Genomic DNA, 18,681 nt, shown 5'->3' with positions numbered 1-18,681 from the left:
GATCATGGGACGTTTAGTAATAAATACCTTGGAGAATTACCTGTGAGGGCTGTGGTCTTGGAGGCACTGCAGGAGGATGGGCAACAACTCCAGCCTGTTGTTGTCCTGCATGAATACAAAAGTCTTCTTTTTAGTAACTGTATAATCACTTTCTTAATAGAAGAAACAGGCTGAATGAATGTGACTACATGATAAAGATTTCTAAGAATGTTTGTTAAGCATTAGAAGGCAGGTACTAACTTGTTACACAGTCTGTATGTAACCTAAAGACCAAATCTGACAGCCTTTCATCAGATGTCGCTTTGCTTCTTAACTCTATTACATGAAGCCCTCTTGGCATACTCCTGCCTATTTCCGTAATAGTAAACAACCTTGATTTTCTTCTCATATCTCTGACTGCTGTTTAAGTATCACATGAAAACTTCCAAATTTTCCCTTTCACTTAACACTTCACTTTTCCTCACCATTCTAAACTCATAGTGACTAAAACATCACTTCACCATCCTCTGCCCTAACTTTTCTATGTTAACCAAGGTAACAACAATAATGCCAGTTCTTCAAAAATTGAAAACCTGGGTAAATTATGACTTTTCATCTTCATCAGCCAAATTGAGATCTATCAGTCCCCCCTAACTTGATATCACAACATTGTTCTTTTAAAATTTCCTGTGACATCTCTCAGGTTCCCATCTTCATCATTTGCACTCAAACACACTTTAAGTAGTCGTTAAGAAAAAAAAATTGCCTCTCATCTGCTATCTTTTTAACCCGAATTTTCCTTCAGATAATTTTTTTTTTTGAGACAAGGTCTCACTCTGTCACTCAGGCTGCAGTGCAGTGAAATAATCTTGGCTCACTGAAACCTCTGCTTCTCGGGTTCAAGGGATTCTCCCACCTCAGCCTCCCAATAGCTGGGACCACAGACATGCACCACCACCTCTGGCTAATTTTTGTGTTTTTAGTAGAGATGGGGTTTCACCATGTTGGTCAGGCTGGTCTCGAACTTGTGACCTCAAGTGATCTGCCTGCCTCTCAGAGTGCTGGGATTACAGGTGTGAACAACCACACCCGGCCAGATAAATATTTTTAAAAGACATGTTAATAGAAACAAAAATAAAATGTGTATGTGTGTTGGATTAACTTTAAAATTAAATGATAATGTATATTATGGTTCTCTAGCCCCTACCTGTGGTGACTGTAAAGGTCCGATTCATATCTAAAGACGATGATCTGGAATGAGAGGGCTGTGGCCTTGGAGGGGGAGGTGGTGGTGCAGTGTTATCAGGCGATGTTCCTGAATGAGATCTGCAAAATTCACCCCATCATAATTGGTCATACTACTGATATCAGAGTTTTTTTCTTTTTAAACATTCAAACTTGACTAAGCAGCAAAGGATCTTATTAGCATGACATTTTCTCAACACTCAAGTATGTAAGTGTTACAATAAATTAAGATAGCACTGTTTTCGATGTATCCTAAACAACTGATTATTTTATGTGGCTAACAATTTTTTTAAATAAAGTTATTAAGCAAAATTTCAATTTTTTTTTTTTTTTTTTTTGAGATAGTCTCACTCTGTTGCGCAGGCTGGAGTGCAGTGACACCATCTTGGCTCACTGCAATCTCCACTTCCTGGGTTCAAGCGATTCTCCTGCTTCAGCTCCTGAGTAGCTGGAATTACAGGTGCATGCTACCACGCCCGGCTAATTTTTGTATTTAGTAGAGATGGGGTTTCACCATGTTGGCCAGGCTGGTCTCGAACTCCTGACTTCAGGTGATCCGCCCACCTCAGCCTCCCAAAGCGCTAGGATTACAGATGTGCCCAGCCTCAAAAATTTTGAAAAGAAATTTAGTTGTCAACATGATTTCATAATAGACTGTGCATACTTAGTGTAATGCTTTCCCATTCAATTAAAGGTAATAATAGTCTGAAAAAAAATTGTAAAAAGGAAAGTCTACTTTCAGATATGGTTAGCTTTCAACCTATTAAGGTCTGGATTTTGGTGAGCTGAAGTACCCTTTCATGTGTCCACACAGACCATCTCATTTTAGAGGTGACTATGCTCAAACTCAACTCACCCTAGAGATTCACTTCTTTGCTACCAAAGTCTTTCATATTCTGAAAAGAGTCTCCAAGGACTCTGGTAATCTGATCTTCACATATGAGAATAAACAGCAGAGTAAAATCCAAGATGACTGAGAATGCTAAGAAACACAGGAAGAACTACATGAAGAATCAGAAAGGAAGACAAGCAGCCTTCTGACTCTAAGCTGTTTGGAGATTCTGCATCCTCGCTACACCAGGCATGCAGCAAAATGATACTTACCACGTGCAAAAAGTGAGGAGAGAAAGATGCTTCTGTCCTGCACAATTTTTAGTGGATGGTAAAGCCCTTGCAGACAAATCTCTAGCCATCCTCCACCCTATCCCACACCTTTCTTGTTTGTGCCTGAAAGGTTATATGTAATGCAGAACTTCAGGGTGGGGAGGTGGCCCACCACTGGACTGTGCTTTTGGATGGTGTTTTAAAACACAGAATTCTTTTGGTACTTGCCATAAGGCTATACATATATTACTTAACAGACTCTCACTGTTTAGGTACAAAAAGGACTTACAAAACTTCTATCGCCAAGAAGTTATCACCTCTTTTTAAAGCTTCCACAAAATACCATTTAGAAAGCCAGAGTTCTTTTTGTTTTTCTATTCAAGTGGAAAGGATCAAAATTACTTGTCTTTTACATAAATCAAAAAGTAACCTATCAGCTTTCAGATAACAAAATCATGTGTGCTTGGTTCTAAATAGTTTTAAACATTAAAATGCAGCAAGATAGTTTAACATGCTTTTCATTGACAGAAATACTGACCTTTGACGAGTTACATTGCTCCCGATCTGTTCTGGGTCAGAAGTAAAAGAGTCTGAACTACTGTAACCATCTGCTGATAAATGGGATATGTCCTATTTAATAATAATCATTTCTTTACTTTTTGCTCTATCTACTCCAAACAAATATAAGTGATATGCTGTTTCAAGCCAGAGATAGTCAAAGATTGGCTAACAGTTCATCCTGGTGTTATTAACTGTAAAAAATTAACTACAAATCAAATAAATCATGGCATATTTACACAGTAGACAAAGCAAGTTATAGTCTAGAAAAAATAATGAATACTTAATGATGCAGAAATATTCAAAATAAGTCACAAAACAGTACATATACAATGTGGCCCTCCAAATCTGTGGTTCTGTATCTGTAGGTTCCACAGGTGAGGATTCAACCAACCGCAAACAGAAAATATTAGAAAATAAAGTAACAATACAACAATAAAAATAACACAAATAAAAAACCATACAGCATGACCACTGTTTTTTTTTAATATAGTTTGCATGCGTGTGTGCGCGCATATATATATATATATATATATATATATATTTTTTTTTTTTTTTGGTAGAAATAAGGTCTCGCTATATTGTCCAGTCTGGTCTCTAACTCCTGGGTTTAAGCAATCCTCCTACTTTGATTTCCCAAAGCGCTGGGATTACAGGTGTGAGCCACTGTGCCTGGCCCAATAAAACAACTATTTACATTGTATTAAGTATTATAAGTAATCTAGAGATGATTTAAAGTACACAGGAGATGTGCATAGGTTACATGCAAATACTACACCATTCCACATATCAGAGAGCTGAAAATTCACAGATTTCAGTACCCATGGGGGTCCTAGAACCAATTCCCTAAACATATTGAGGGATGACTGTATTATAATTTCACATTAGATACAAACATAACTTACATATATGCAGAATGAGAACTAAAGTTGACAATGAATCTGTTAATCATGGACATTGGTGGACTAGTGAGAATATGAATAATTATTTCATTTTTATCTATTACATTTCTACAATAAATATGTTACTTCTGTAATGGACAAAAAGGTCACTTTTAAAGAACAAATTAGAAACTTTTAAATAAAGTAATTTTAAAATTGTTAATTTGACATGGGAATAAAATGTGCTTACAGAAGAGAATCCCAGAAATAGACTAAGAGTTGTGACAGACAAAAGAAATTTTAAGATAGGAACTCTAGAGACAATCTGAAGGAATATTACTATATACGTTCAAGAGTCATAAGCTGAAGGCACTGGTTATTTTAGTTGTATTTCAAAATATATCTCCTTCCTTTTTCTTGTAAATCACAGAATCATGTAGTTGGTACAAGAATGACATTAAAATGAACATATTTCCATCTGGATATTTTAACAGGCACCTCGAGTTTAACACATATGAAACTGAACTTGATTCTTTCCCTACAAACCTACTGCTATCAGTTTTCTTCATTTCCCTGTTGTCCAGGCCAAAAACCCTGGAACCACCCTTGACTCCTTTCTCTCTTACATCCTATACCACACAGGTAAAAGCAACTCTTGAGGTCTTTTCCTCCACAATGTACACAACAGCCAGAGTCCAGCCACTTCTTATCACTTCCACTGCTTGCACCCTAGACACCAAGCTGTCACCATCTTCTCTTGCCTAATTATCCCTGTCTCCTAAATTGTGTTCTGTTTTGTCTCACCTTCTTCTGGCCTATTATCATTAGGACAGCCGGAGTGACCCAGTTAAAAAGGAGGCTCAGATCACATCACTCCTCCATTCAAACCTTCGATTGGCTTTTCATCTCACTAAGTCAAAGAAAATCTGACACTGCCTCCTGTTACTGTCCTACCACTGCTACCTTTCCCTGTCAAATTTGCTAACTAATTCTATTCCAGGTATTTGCTTGCTATTCTAGTAGAAGCAGGTCCTGCCTTAGGGCTCTACATTTGCTGTCTGTTGGGCCTTAATTTTCCTTCTGGGTTTGTACAGCTTAATTCATCTCCTTCAAGTTTTCACTCAAATGACATTTTTTTTGGTAAGGTCTTCCTTGACCATCCTATTTAAAATGGCACCTCTCCACCCTCTCCCAGCTTTATTTTTATCCACAGTATTAGTTACTTTCTAATATAAGAGTTACTTTTTATTCCCTCTTTATCTCCCTTACAGAATGTAAACTCTATAGCAGCAAAGACTTTTTTTACTGTTCAATCCCCAGTGCCTAGAACAGATCCTGGTATACTGTATCCAATTAACACTGGCTGAATAAACGTATATATGCAATTTCTTGTGTGATAGAAAAGGAAGGAACTACTGGGAAAGAGCCATAAGACCAAACCTGGCTACACAGACAGGAGTCAATGGGCAACCATTTATTCACAGACAGGGCAAAGTGTTATCTAGTGAAGACAGTGTTAAATGGGTACACATCTGAAATAGTCAGACTGTAAATCCAGACTTAGTAAACTTCAAATGGAAGATGTAATACTTCACTTACCTACAGTATTACCAGAAGCAAATTTCACTGATGAATTTATCTTATTTTCTTCTGAAAGGTCAGATGGTTTCACAAGTAATGGGCTGGTGGGATTTGTATGATCTATGAATTAATAGGTAAAAATACAAGATATAGGTATTTGAACTGATAAACTCATAAAGCCCAGAGTGTAAGACTTCATTTAAATATCCAAACTAGTGGCAGGTAAAAACATAAAATGTAAGACAAAATAATATTTTTAATAAAAACAAATGTAAAACTATTTATTTAGATTTTTATTTTCTGTCATAATAGAAGATAGTTTATAATGAAAAAGTTTATTTGCATGTTCACACTTAATTTTATTCCTGTAGCAAACTTAAACAAAACACTACATATATAAGCTGTAAAGTAAGTTAATTTATAACGCTGATTTATTAAAAAAAAAAATCTACCTTTGAGAAACCCTGAAACATTTAGTCCAAAATGAGGCATTCCAAGAGTTCAAGTAAAATATATAATTTCCAAGCCAAAATTTATTTTAACATATATCTCTTCAGTTAAAGTTTTAACATATTTTAAATGTAAATTTACAAGGGTGACCATAAAAACCCACAGGGTATTAGAAATGTCACATTTTCGTATGTCCTTATTTTAAAACTCTACAATTTAAAATAAATTCCTTTAAAAAACTGCAACATAAATAAATATGCATGAACATACACATAATTATAGAAAGTACTAGCTTAAAAAATAAGCAACGATGAAAGAAAATTGAACCTTGACAGAATAATTACTTATGTATTTTAGTTTGATGCAAAACTAAAATACAAACCAGCAACGGCTTCCTTACCACTGCCAGTTCTTTTAAGTTCCATTTCCTGCATGTGGATTTTGCTTGGAGTCATACGAATGGGAACTGGATGAACAATAGCAGTATCCTAGAGACAAATGGGAGGAAATACAGAATTTGTATTAAAATGTCAAGCTAATGCCATGCAACAACCAAAACTAATAAAACTGTAAAAACCAGTGGACAGGCTTTCCCATTTACACTAAGGCAGGCATGAAAATAAGCTTTTTAAGTTAAAAGCTCTAGAATTCTATTTAAAAATCAAGCTCACTATATATGCCTAATATCTGCTAATTAAAAAAAAAAAACTTTTTAAGTGGAGTGATTAAAGCTTTACGTGAAGGCTGGGCACAGAGGCTCACACCTGTAACGCCAGCACTTTGGGAGGCCAAGGCAGGAGAATCACTTGAGCCCAGAGAATAGCCTAAGCAACATAGTGAAACACTGTCTCTTCAAAAAATATAAAAATTATCTGGGCATGGCCCACGACTTATACTCCCAGCTACTCAGGATGCTTAGGGTAGGAGGTTCCCTTTTTTTTTGTTTTTTTTTTGAGATGGAGTCTTGCTCTGTCACCCAAGCTGGAGTGCAGTGGCGCAATATTGGCTCACTGCAAGTTTCCGCCTCCCAGGTCCAAGCGATTCTCCTGCCTCAGCCTCCCAAGTAGCTGGGATTATAGGCACCTGCCACCACGCCCAGCTAATTTTTTTTTTTTTTTTTTTGGTAGAATCGGGGTTTCACCATGCTGGCCAGGCTGGTCTCGAACTCCTGACCTCGTGATCTGCCTGCCTCGGCCTACAAAAGTGCTGGGATCACAGGCTTGAGCCACTGTGTCCGGCCAGGTGGGAGAATCCTTGAGCCTGGGAAGTGGAACCTGCAGTGAGCTGTGATCATGCCATCTCACTCCACCCTAGGTGAGAGCTAGACCCCATCTCGAAAAGAGTGTGTGTGTGTGTGTGTGTGTGTGTGTGTGTGTGTGTGTAAGATTTACATTTAAAACATGCTCTTATAAAAACACAGTTCAAGACAATATTAAAAAGTGAGGAATGATCTGACAAAATTATGCAAATGTGAGTCTTGAGGTTGAAATAAACTATTTCATGAGAATCCAAGAACTAGATAACAGACTGAAAACTCATTTTCAGTAAACTGCTCAAAAAAATTTGATACTTTTTTAAACCTATGAAACAAAGTTACTAAAATGCCTATGACATTGCAATAGTAGGCACAATACATACTTCCTACAGATTAATTCAAAGTGTTTAAATTTGATTGTCTCAAAATTTAGCACAAAACTGCCACAAAGGAATCCTTTTTTTTTTAAAGAGAAACAAGACTCCCATTCTAACAAGGCAATACTTTTCTTAAACCTTTTTCATTACTGTAATACAGCTGATTATTTCTAAACTAGACTAGAGTCTAGTCCAGTTAGAGGACTAAAGGAATTGATAGTAAAGACTTCTGATTAGAATGAAAGCACAAAAGAAAGGGTGAGAGAATGAAGACAATGGTAGCCTCTCAGAAAAAGAAGGAAAAGAGAGGCGTACCTGGGACACAGGTAGGGCTCATCTTGGGGACTGAGACTCCCAGGGCAGAAACCAGAACCAGATCAAGCACCCAGCTTAACAGCAATAGACCAGCTGAGAAAAATCACCAAGGGGGCTCAGCTCCTCCTATGAGGGGTCAGTTCACACTCTGTATGTGCGGCTGCTGAAGACTGAATTTGAGATCCTAAATTTTTAATATCTAGTAATGAATTAAGTTTATAATTTAGTGTGGAGGATAATGGCCTTTCAGTTTAAGTTGGAAACTGTTTTAGTGAGACAGTACTGTGCTAACACCAAGCCCCTGCTAGAGAAGGCAAAGCTCCAGCACACCCTCTCTTATCTGACATATCTCCTTGGCTTATGCTCATCTCTGAATTCCAACAACTGGTAACAAATTCTTTACATCTATTATACTACCAAATTCATTCAAAGTAATTTCTTGCCCCTACACCAGGGAGAATCTCGTCAGGGTTCATGTACTTAACCAATCAACCTAACACTTGCCCTACAACTAAAAAATTATAGTTACAAATAATATTAACATTATAGATAGATGAAAGTTTACATTTGTCACATAATGAGTCATTCTCAGGAAAGTATTTATAAAAACACCTTTAAGATATTAAGTTATATTTTGGTTATAAAAACATGGCTTTAGGAGCAACTCTACTATTTTCTTAATTTACATTTAATACCAGAAATAACTGTTATGAAAATCAGAATATACCTTTATAAGGCATGATTAAAGGAGAAAAAAATGATAGTTCATGAGAAAATAAGTTCTTATTCCAAACAGAAAGCAAATTAGGAATTTAAAAAAAGAAAAACTTCTTAGATGCTTTAATTCATAACATTCATCTAAATCTATATTCAATGTATGTGTATGTGTATATAAAATCAGATTTATAAAGCCTGGAACAGCTGGGAATGTTAACTAGCATTTTCATATATTTGCAGTGCAATCAATCACAGCAAAGACTAATTAATGCATTACACTTCTCATCCACCTACAATTTTCCTAGTGTTTTCATTCATGTATATCCTAGCAGAAGCAGATTCTACCAAAGGCTATTAACTGACAAGCAGTTCAAGAAAAGAGATCAAGTTTCTGGAACCAAGACCATCAGAATCTCAATTTCACCAGAACTATGAAAGCTTAATAACTAACCATCTGGTTTGCAAATGGGGTCACTGCACTGTGTAGTGGTTGTCTCTAAATGCTACAGACCAGTTTGGAACTTTGTACAGACTTTTACTGAGCAAATGGCAAATTATTATAATTTAGTTTCTTTTTAATAGTCCGTTAAATATTTCCAGTACTGTAAGAAATGTTAAATTCACATTAGAAGTGTAAGGTTTTTTCCCCCCTAGGTGATTCCCTTCTAATCTGAATGTGCCTTATTTACTTACTTATAATCCTTATTTATAAAAGCCTTGCAAAGGATCATGTGGGATTGTGGCTACAGGCTGAAGTGGGTCTGTGGATGGGTAATACTTCAGGTAAGTATTAAGTGAAGGTTAACAAACTTAGACACTGTAGGACACAACAGAAGGCAGGCTACTCCTTTAATAGAAAATTTAAAGTAAGAATACTGGTTGGGAAACAAAGATCAGATTTAAGTTTGCCACCATAAAATAAATAAGATATTTCTAGGTATTAGATTATAAATATAAGTATTTAAGAATGACAATTTTTTAAAATCAAATTCAGAGGTCTAAATTCAAGTTTAAAAGGCAACTTAATCACTCTATTTTCTGAGAGCCTCCTGACACACTAGAGATAACAAAGGAAAGTACTGAGTTACATAATTTTAGACACTAGAGTTGCAAATTTGAGTATTATTTCCAAGAAGTGTGAAGAACATCACTGCTATTCAACCAACTATTTCTCTACATTTCCTGTCAGTCATAGGTCAATTTATTTTGTTTCTGAGTTCTAGATTTTTATACATAATGTTCTTGCTTGGCCTGACAAAGAATCATAATACTATGTGTGATTACTGTCACTGTTTTTTAAGGGTTAGAGAATATAATAGCTTCTTTATTGCTGTATCAAACCTTCCTTCCCATATAGAGTACTTCCATTAAGTACTTTCATATTAGCTTAACTGTACAATAATGAGACAGGAATAATATAGAGAAGCAAAACTTAAAGCTTAAAGGTAAAACTTTAAACTTAAAAAGAAAACATAAAGGTAAAACTTTTAATTTACAGAACTTATCAATTCCTAAGAGATCTTAATTATAGCTGCCAATAAGCAGCAAAGTTTTCAAGCATTGCCTTGTATTTCTCCTTCATTTTTCAGAGACTAAAACAAAAAATAAATGCCTTAAATGTAGCAAGAAATGAGAAGCAAAAGGCAGAGATAATCTACATATCAGCTGGTCCTTGAATACTTAATAGACTATAAAATAAACATTTAAAAAACATACATTATGTTTGAATTCAATAAATACAACAGCAGCCTCTAGATTTCATATAAATTCTTTAAAATGATAAAACACATCAGGCCAGGCGTGGTGGCTCAAGCCTGTAATCCCCGCACTTTAGGAGGCCGAGGTGGGTGGATCATTGGAGGTCAGGAGTTCAAGATCACCCTGGCCAACATGGTGAAACCCCGCCTTTACTAAAATATATACATACACACACACATACACACACACACAAAATTAGCCGGGTGTGGTGGTGGACACCTGTAGTCCCAGTTACTCGGGAGGCCAAGGTAGGAGAATCAGTTGAACCCAGGAGGCAGAGGTTGCAGTGAGCTGAGATCGCACCACTGCACTCCAGCCTGGGCGACAGAGCGAGACTCCATCTCAAAAAAACAAAAAACAAACCACATCAAAGACCCATTAACTGCTAAAGGTATACTTTATCTTTAAATGCCACTTCTTCAAAATCTCTTTAGATGACAAGACCATTTTTACATTTAATTAATAAATGCTGGCTGTCTTTGATCAGATCATCTAAAAAGAATGTCTTATGTCATTTTCCCCATATCTTTCTACTCAGCTCATTTTTAAAATCTTGCCTTTACACACTTCTTCACTTCCTGCTTACTCCCTCTTTTCTTTTTGGAAAGTGCTTATTAGCACGTCCTTGTCTTTAAATATATATATATAAATAAAGAGAGAAAAAGAAAAAGCAGAGAAGTGAACAGGGAGAAGAACAATTAACAGCTAAGGTTTTCAAAAAACCCAAGGGATAGGTGAAGCATATATTAAATTAACTCTGTGGGGATAGAACTTATTTTTTAAATCAGGATGTGAACTTTGTAGCATTTTCAAAGCAACACAGTAAGCCACAAGAAGACAAGACAGAGGCTCCTTTGCATAAGGGGAGTATTTGACCAACATCTTGTATTGCTGAACTTGATTCTCTCTAACAGGACTCAACATACTAATTAAATAAAAGCCATGTCATTTGGCATGTCAAAATAAAAGATGACATTGCATAAATAGTTACATATGTAGTACATATTACATGATGTGTAAGCATACAAATAGTATTTACATAAAGTGTCACTACACTGAAATAAACAGTATGTATATAAAATATACACTTAATTAGCAAATGATAAGGGTAACCAAATAGATTGTCACAAAAAATGCTTCTCTAGACACATGTACCAGATTTTAAAAACGTAGTTTTCTCTCAACAAAATAACTAGAAAAAAGGAATGGCAAAAAATGTCTTTCCCACCATTAAGCACACAAAAACTGAAAAGCCTGCCACCACTTCCTTCTAAGCACTCCACTGAATCATGCATATCAGCTAAAAACGATAATGAATGGAAATTTGGGTTAATAAAATTAATCTCAAACAAGCAAGCTAAGTGATTGACTTACAGGATCAGCTGGTGCAATGTTAGAATCAAATTGGGTCAGAGTTTGTGAGCTTGAAGAGCGTTCACTAAATGTCTCCCACTGCTGAATAGACAGAGGAGAGACAAGTCAGCATGATGAGAAAGATGGAGTAAAAGATCACTGGAGAAGATTTAGCAAAGTAATTCAGAGGTTGCACTGCAAGTTGTGTTTCATAGGTTTAACAAAATTCAGTAATTTCTATTTTTCCATCAACATTTTATATTTATTCTGGGTCATCTTGTAAGGTAAGGAGCTTCACAATCAAAAGTATAGTAATGATTTATTGCAATCTCTATGGAAGAGATTTAAAGCCTTACAGAATTAAAATAAAACACAATACAGGAACAAAGTCTAAGTGATATAAATGTCCACCAAGTAAAAATACTAAAGAGGCATGTCTTGACTAAAGAAAGAATAACATCAAATCCCTCTTTGAACATTCAAATGTTAATGTACTGATTTTGTGATCCTAAAGAATCAAAGTTTTGTTCAAAACAAAGCAAGTCAGTGCGACTTGCCAGTGCGACCCCTGAAAGATGATTCTATTATGTACGTGCACATATTTTACACAAATGTATAGATATTTAATAAAATATAATTGAGATAAAATGCAAAGAATTCTGGAATTAATATATGTAGAGCTTATGTCAATCTGTAGCAAGTCAACCCCTGCAATCAGCACTACAAACAGGGCCATGCCAGATCACAAGACAGAACTGCCAATCAGGCACCCCCGCTTCCCCACTCCCTACCCCATGCTAGAAAAATCAGAATGCGGCCACAATGAGAGCAAATCAAGCATCTGAGCATGAGTTATATACAGAAGATGTACTTTGATATGAAATACTACTCTTCTAAAAGAGGTACACAAAAAAATATCATACCTCTTAAAACAGGTGGAGTGATAAGTCAATATTAATTATAGTAAATTCCATTTGTTTTGGAGATCTTAGTAATAAAATGGTATAGAATTTTTACATCAAAATTGTATTAAAATTATCATTTAAATCTGATTCTTAAGAATTATCAGTTATCCTCTAAAGAGGAAAAACACCTACACACACACAATGTATACACACAAATATTTACACAAAAGACAAAACTACCCCATAAACCAAAATCCTCTTTGGGAAAGTATACATTTTTATGCTTCAAAGTTCAACTTACTATTTACAATAGTGACATTTAAGTTGAGAAGACATGTAAAAATTAAGTATCAGCAAATGAGCACACTGGTGAAAATTACCTACAAAAATGGCTAATACAATAATTTCACTTTTCCTACAGATTAGTTTTCATATGAAAATTAAGATATTCTGAGAAATACTGATCCATTCAAAGTATTTCATGAATTAAAAATCCCACAATAATTGCTTTTATCATGCGGCATCATTTCAGGAAAGTTACTTATCAATATCTGTTAATATAATTAGTTTTTTCCTCAATAATTATTGTTACAGGGACAGAGAAGGAAGTTTTAAAATCCTAATTATCTAACTGTGGAGAAAAGTTTACAGAAGATTTTTGCCAAAAAGAAGGTATTTACTTGTGTATCTCATTTGGGTGGCATGAAGTTTAACTTAGTTTCACAAGACTGCATGTAAGCTACCTGGAGGACAAAGGGACACTCTTATCATCTTCATACTTAATTTTTAAGGGCTCACAGCTGTGGAACCAGGCTACTGGAATCCCAGTTATGCTGTGCAAACTTGGGCAAGTTACATAACTTCTCTGTGCTTCAGTTTCTCCATCTGTAACATAATATCTACCTCATAAGATTGTTCAGAGAACTAAAGGAGTTAATATACATAAAGAGTTTGTTTTGTACTGTTTTTAAAACAGAACTGACATATCAAAAGTGCTCCATAAAGGTTACAGATTATTAGTGTCATCTCCTATACTGTCTCATCCATAACCACAGATGCTAAATAAATCTATGTTGAAAGATTACTAGTGCTTTGTGGAAGACAATTAAAATGTAATCTAAATTCCATATCCTAACTAGATATTTTTAGAAATATCATTAAATGTCTCAAAATCAATGTTTTATTAACATTTTGATTTTTCACATATAGAAAAAAATTATGACCTCATTACCAAATACTATAAATAAAACTTCATGGGAATATTTCAGTAGGGAAAAATGCAACTTCTACTATCTGAATTTAGAAGGGACTTCTATCTTTAGTCTCTAATGATCACATATGATTTTATTTAGAATGAACATGGGCTTTAGATTTGAGATGCTTTAGAAAGAATTGTTTTTATTTACAAACTGATATCAATGGAATAAAAATATTCTTTTAATATATTGGTTTTTAAAAAATGACACAAAATGAATAGACACAGCAAAAACAGTAGTGTCTTAACAACAATTACCTTACTTTCCATAAACCCTCTCTATTAGCAAATTCTTTCAAGGTTTATTCCCTTCATCTAGAAAAGCACTTGTATTAATGGTTTTGCATCCAATGGTAGGATGGATGGTGTGATGTTATAATGTCTCAGACACAAGTATCTTGGCTGTGATTATGTCATAGAGCAGGAAGTAGTATAAAACCACAGTTACTTCTGTTTTCCAACTGTCCAAAATTATTAATATCTAGCATGCTCTTCAATCCAGCATTTTTCTGGCTGTAAAGGGCATGGAAAGGACAGAAGCTTAGAACTTCTTCCTGAAAGTGAACAAACTCTTATATATTTATATTTTTAGCATTTCCTACATGCTACAAAAAGAAAAAAAAAATAAGAAAAAAAACGTAACTTGTTCACAAAGAAAACTGCTCCAATAGGGGCCTAAGCACGTGTTTTAGGGGAGGCAGGGCCTCAGGTCCTCTTTCCTTATTCTTATCAGTGGCCCTTTTGATGTTTTAGATAATGCAGTTTCAAAGAAATTGGGAAACAGTGCATTTGTCCCAAATTCCATTTTGCATACTGTGCTTGGTCATATATAACACATCTTTAACGCATTCAATGTGGCTAAACATTCTATATTGAATAAAACTAATTATACAGAGTTCTGGGGTTGTAAAACATACTTTCTTCACATGGAAACTGAATCAGTCACTTCTCTTATCATTTCCAATGCTAAGATCCCAAATGTATTATTACATATCTTGTTTACAGGACTGAGAAGGCAGTGTGACACGGTGGATGTGGCAGTTGACTAGGTATCAAAGGACTTATGTTCAAATCCTAGCTCTTGTCCCTCACTGGGTATGAGATCTTGGCCAAGTCATTTACCTTTTGACGGTTAAACTTTCTAAATCTGCCTCTCTAAACTCACAAGGTATTAATGGGGATAAGTGGTGGAAATCAAATGACAGAATATATAATTTGAAAACCTCGAAAAAGTCACATAATTACAAACATTTATCATAGTATATCTGATATATTTTCTCAATTATGCATGCATGCTGGAAGAGACAGATTGAAATTACCCTCTTTGGAACATCTTACCTTAAAAGAGTTAACTTTTAATGAAAGAAAAGGAAAGCTTTGCTAACCTCACTGCTCTGATTCAGCTCAGGCCATGTCTGGTTTAGTGACGGCATCGATGGTGACTTGCTTGGAGGAGCTTCAGCAGGAGAGCCTGAATAACCTACCTCACTTGGCTGATCCCCAACATCTGCAATTTAAAAATAGAGAAATTCTCTATAAAGACTACACTGTAGTTTATTTTAGGCATATTTACTTATTTTAAAAAAAGCTAACAGATGATTTTCACAAGTAGTAATATATAATGTAAATCTCCTTTCCTCATGTTCTCAGAGTGAGCATTTTAACAGACATTACTTATTCCTGCTACTTATGGTCTACCCAAAACCACAGTTTTTCATGAAAATAAAATCTAGTTAGGAATAAAAAGAAGAAGGTTATACATAGTAATATTGCAATAGGTCACACGCTTTTAAATCATTTTCTGGTAATAGAAATAGATTTATACCAGTTTCCCAAAGTGTATTCTCTTCCATGGAATACTACTCAGTAAGGTGGCTTTGAAAAATTAGGTTTTCTGCTCAAATAAGTTTGGGGAAACAATAATTCTTTGTTGGAGCATCCGTATGCACATTTGTATATTAAGACTTGTGATGTCTCAAAGTAAATAAGCTTTGTTTAAATCAATTTTTTTTTCCAGACACACATCCTTTTCATCAAATAAAATCCTTCAGTATTCCCTTGGAATATACTTTGGGAACTGCTGACTTAAACTAACTCACTCACATATCCTCTACAAATCTCCCTTGTTAACAAAAACCAGCATATACTTGCAAGGTACACAGCAAAAGAAGAGAGTCCCCATCCACGGGAAAAAAGCAAAGTCAATAAGCCCCGTATGAAACTTAACTTTTATCTAAGCTCACTGGCACTTACAGACTTAATTGAGGTAGTTACAAATCCATTACACTATTTCAAAACAGTTTTTAAAGTATTTTGAGGTCTCATATTCTACTTTTAAGCATAGTTAACCTTAAGTTAAAATAACTCTAAATTATGTTTAAAAACAGAAGGAATTTCAAAGGTCACTAAACTCTCATTCCAATTCTTCCAAGCTGGCTTTGAATATAACCCCAGTCAACAGGGAGTACCTAATTGGTTTAGAACTCATATCAAAAATATCATTTCCATATCATTGTGTCTGACCATAGGCAAGTTGAATAAAACAGCACCTGAGTTTCTCCATCAGAAAGACAGCTGCCATTAAACGTTAGCACTATACTTCAGATTTCTAAATAGACAGCCATATAATACAACCTAGCAATGTATAGCTTTTAACTTTTCAATCTATTCATTAGTAAATCCTTTAAGTTTTAGTGCCTCACATAGGACCTAATACATACGGGCACTCAGGTGTTTACTGAATCAGTTGCCTTGTGTAATCTTTTTTATTTAACTTCATTCTCCTTTACTGTCATTTTCCTAGGACCACAATTAAGTACTGATAGCTGAAAAAGTTCTCCAAATGTCCTTTCTGCTATTGTTACATGCCTCCCTCAAAATATTTCCTTTTTACTTACCCAGATGTTATACCTTTATAATTATACCACATTGCAAGTTCTAATCTGTAGTTCAGAATTGTACTCTGATTAATTTTTGTTTTCTAAGATCAGAAATTATTTCTTTCTTGAGTCCTGTATCTTCTCAATAAAAGTGTCTGCGTAGTATAGAGGCAGGAAGACTTCAGATATTATTCTATGAAGACCTCAACTCAAAAGTTCTTAGAGAAGAACTTATGAAAAAATTATTTAGGATAAACAGTAGTAGCAAATTCCTCACTGGATAGTTTTCAGTGGGAAAAAAAACATTATGAACCTTTATCCCCAGTGATAACAAAGGGAAAGGGGAACAGTAGCTATAAATTTGACAATTTACTGAAAGTGAAAGTCTACTAGGAGAATAATAAAGAAGTATCTCTAGGGGATTCCCCAAAGCAGGTGAGTATTGAAGAAAATAAATACAATTAAAACAGTATTAACTACAGGATGACTAATTTTTGAAAGAATTTATTTAAAGCAAGACTCTATTACTTTAGTTTTAAATATCAATCTTAGGGCAATCTGGAAGTCCTGGTTGGGCTTTCAAGACCACAGTTCTCATGATTTCTTCTACTGACAAATTTAGGGCCAGGCTGTACCACATCCCCACCTCAGGGCAGTTATGATTTGTGACAGATTCTGGAAATATTTCTGGTTCACTGGTACAAAGCTGCAGTGGGTCTAGTTGCTTGAGGCTGTGAAGTGAAATGCTGGTCACCCAAACAATTATACTTTACAGCCATTTCAATAGAGTTATTTTCCTAGAGTTGTAGTCCTCAAACTGTGGACCATAGACTCCTTTCTAAGAGTCCCTCCCCAAGACTCTTTTAGAGATCTGAAAGGTGAAAATTATTCTTGTAATAATAATTGACATTTATGTTGACATTTGCACTGAATCAAGGCAGTGGCAACAAAATATAGTCATTGTACTCTTCACTTACAGTTATTGTACTCCTTACCCTCCCCCACATACATAAGCATTAAATTTAAATAAATGAAAATAAATATGTATGCTGATCTCACTTATGAATGTTCATGAAGCAGTACAAATTAATTTTATTAAATCTCAGCCCTAAAAACACATCTTCCTCTATGTGTCAAAATGGGAAATATATACACACAACACTTCTGCTGCATATGAATAGGTACAATGGTTGTCTCACAGAAAAGTACTTGTATGATTCAGTTGTAAGCTGAACAAGCCACTTTTTTCATGGAACATCATTTTTCTTGAAAGAAGAGCTGATAATCTATAACAATTCAGACTTGGTTATCGAGCAGGCATTTTCTCAAAAATGAACGAAGTGAGCTTGTCATTTCAAGGAAAGCAATGTTTTCAGTATTTGTTTCCAATGGTTACTAATGACAATGCTGAGGGTTTCAAGGGAAAACTCAAATTTTGGAAAAAGTATATCCATGTCCATAATCTCAAGAGCTTCCAGCACTTAAAGGCTTCTTTGATAAGATAGGTTGTGAAATCAGCAAATACACTTTTTAAATATTTTATAATGAAAGATGTCAACATCTGAAAGATGTGTGTAACTCAATGATCTGATATTTTACAAATATCCAATGCATTATGGTATAAAATCAAGTAAAAATACAAAAAATGCATTAAAGTGGCTTCAGCTTCCACACTGCAAGTAACCTTTAAGAAATTATCATTTGTGCTTTGATGTGGTACCAAAGAATAATTATGTTATCTGAAAAAGCCACGAAATAGTGCTTCCTTTTACTGTGTAAGGCTAGATTTAACTTGGAAACTGTTTTCTCCATAAGGCCAGATAGTAACTATTTTAGGTTTTGTGGCTATAAGGTATCTGTTGCAACAATTCAACTCCACCATTATGGTGCAAAGGCAGTCCTAGACAATTCATAAATAAACGATGAGCACTGCTGTGTTCTAATACAATTTTTATGGACACTGAAATTTGAATTTCATACAATTTTTAATGTGTAATAAAATATTCTTTTGATTTCTTTTCAACAATTAAAAAGAAAAAATTTTCTTGGCTTGTGGGCTAGTAAAAAAT

General features: G+C 34.9%; 1 protein-coding gene across 11 annotated transcripts in view; it reads right to left on the bottom strand.

Annotated features, from left to right (window-relative positions):
- The window catches only part of REPS1 (RALBP1 associated Eps domain containing 1), an 87,593-nt gene that overhangs the window by 11,015 nt on the left and 57,897 nt on the right, over window positions 1-18,681 (bottom strand). For 4 of the 11 annotated variants that reach the window (XM_009205979.3, XM_031667391.1, XM_009205982.3 and 1 more), the window contains 7 exons: window positions 15,119-15,240; window positions 11,595-11,675; window positions 6,199-6,286; window positions 5,367-5,468; window positions 2,867-2,939; window positions 1,187-1,305; window positions 41-105 (listed from right to left, as the gene is read on the bottom strand). In XM_009205979.3, coding sequence (XP_009204243.2) covers window positions 41-105; window positions 1,187-1,305; window positions 2,867-2,939; window positions 5,367-5,468; window positions 6,199-6,286; window positions 11,595-11,675; window positions 15,119-15,240 — 650 coding nt within the window. The remainder of the gene's footprint in view (window positions 1-40; window positions 106-1,186; window positions 1,306-2,866; window positions 2,940-5,366; window positions 5,469-6,198; window positions 6,287-11,594; window positions 11,676-15,118; window positions 15,241-18,681) is intronic. The other 7 variants (XM_003898106.4, XM_009205980.3, XM_003898105.4 and 4 more) reach the window with 7 other exon arrangements.

The sequence above is a fragment of the Papio anubis genome, chromosome 6 (assembly GCF_008728515.1).
Source record: "Papio anubis isolate 15944 chromosome 6, Panubis1.0, whole genome shotgun sequence".
In the NCBI taxonomy this organism is placed as follows: domain Eukaryota; kingdom Metazoa; phylum Chordata; class Mammalia; order Primates; family Cercopithecidae; genus Papio; species Papio anubis.
This window is presented reverse-complemented; position numbering and strand designations above follow the sequence as displayed.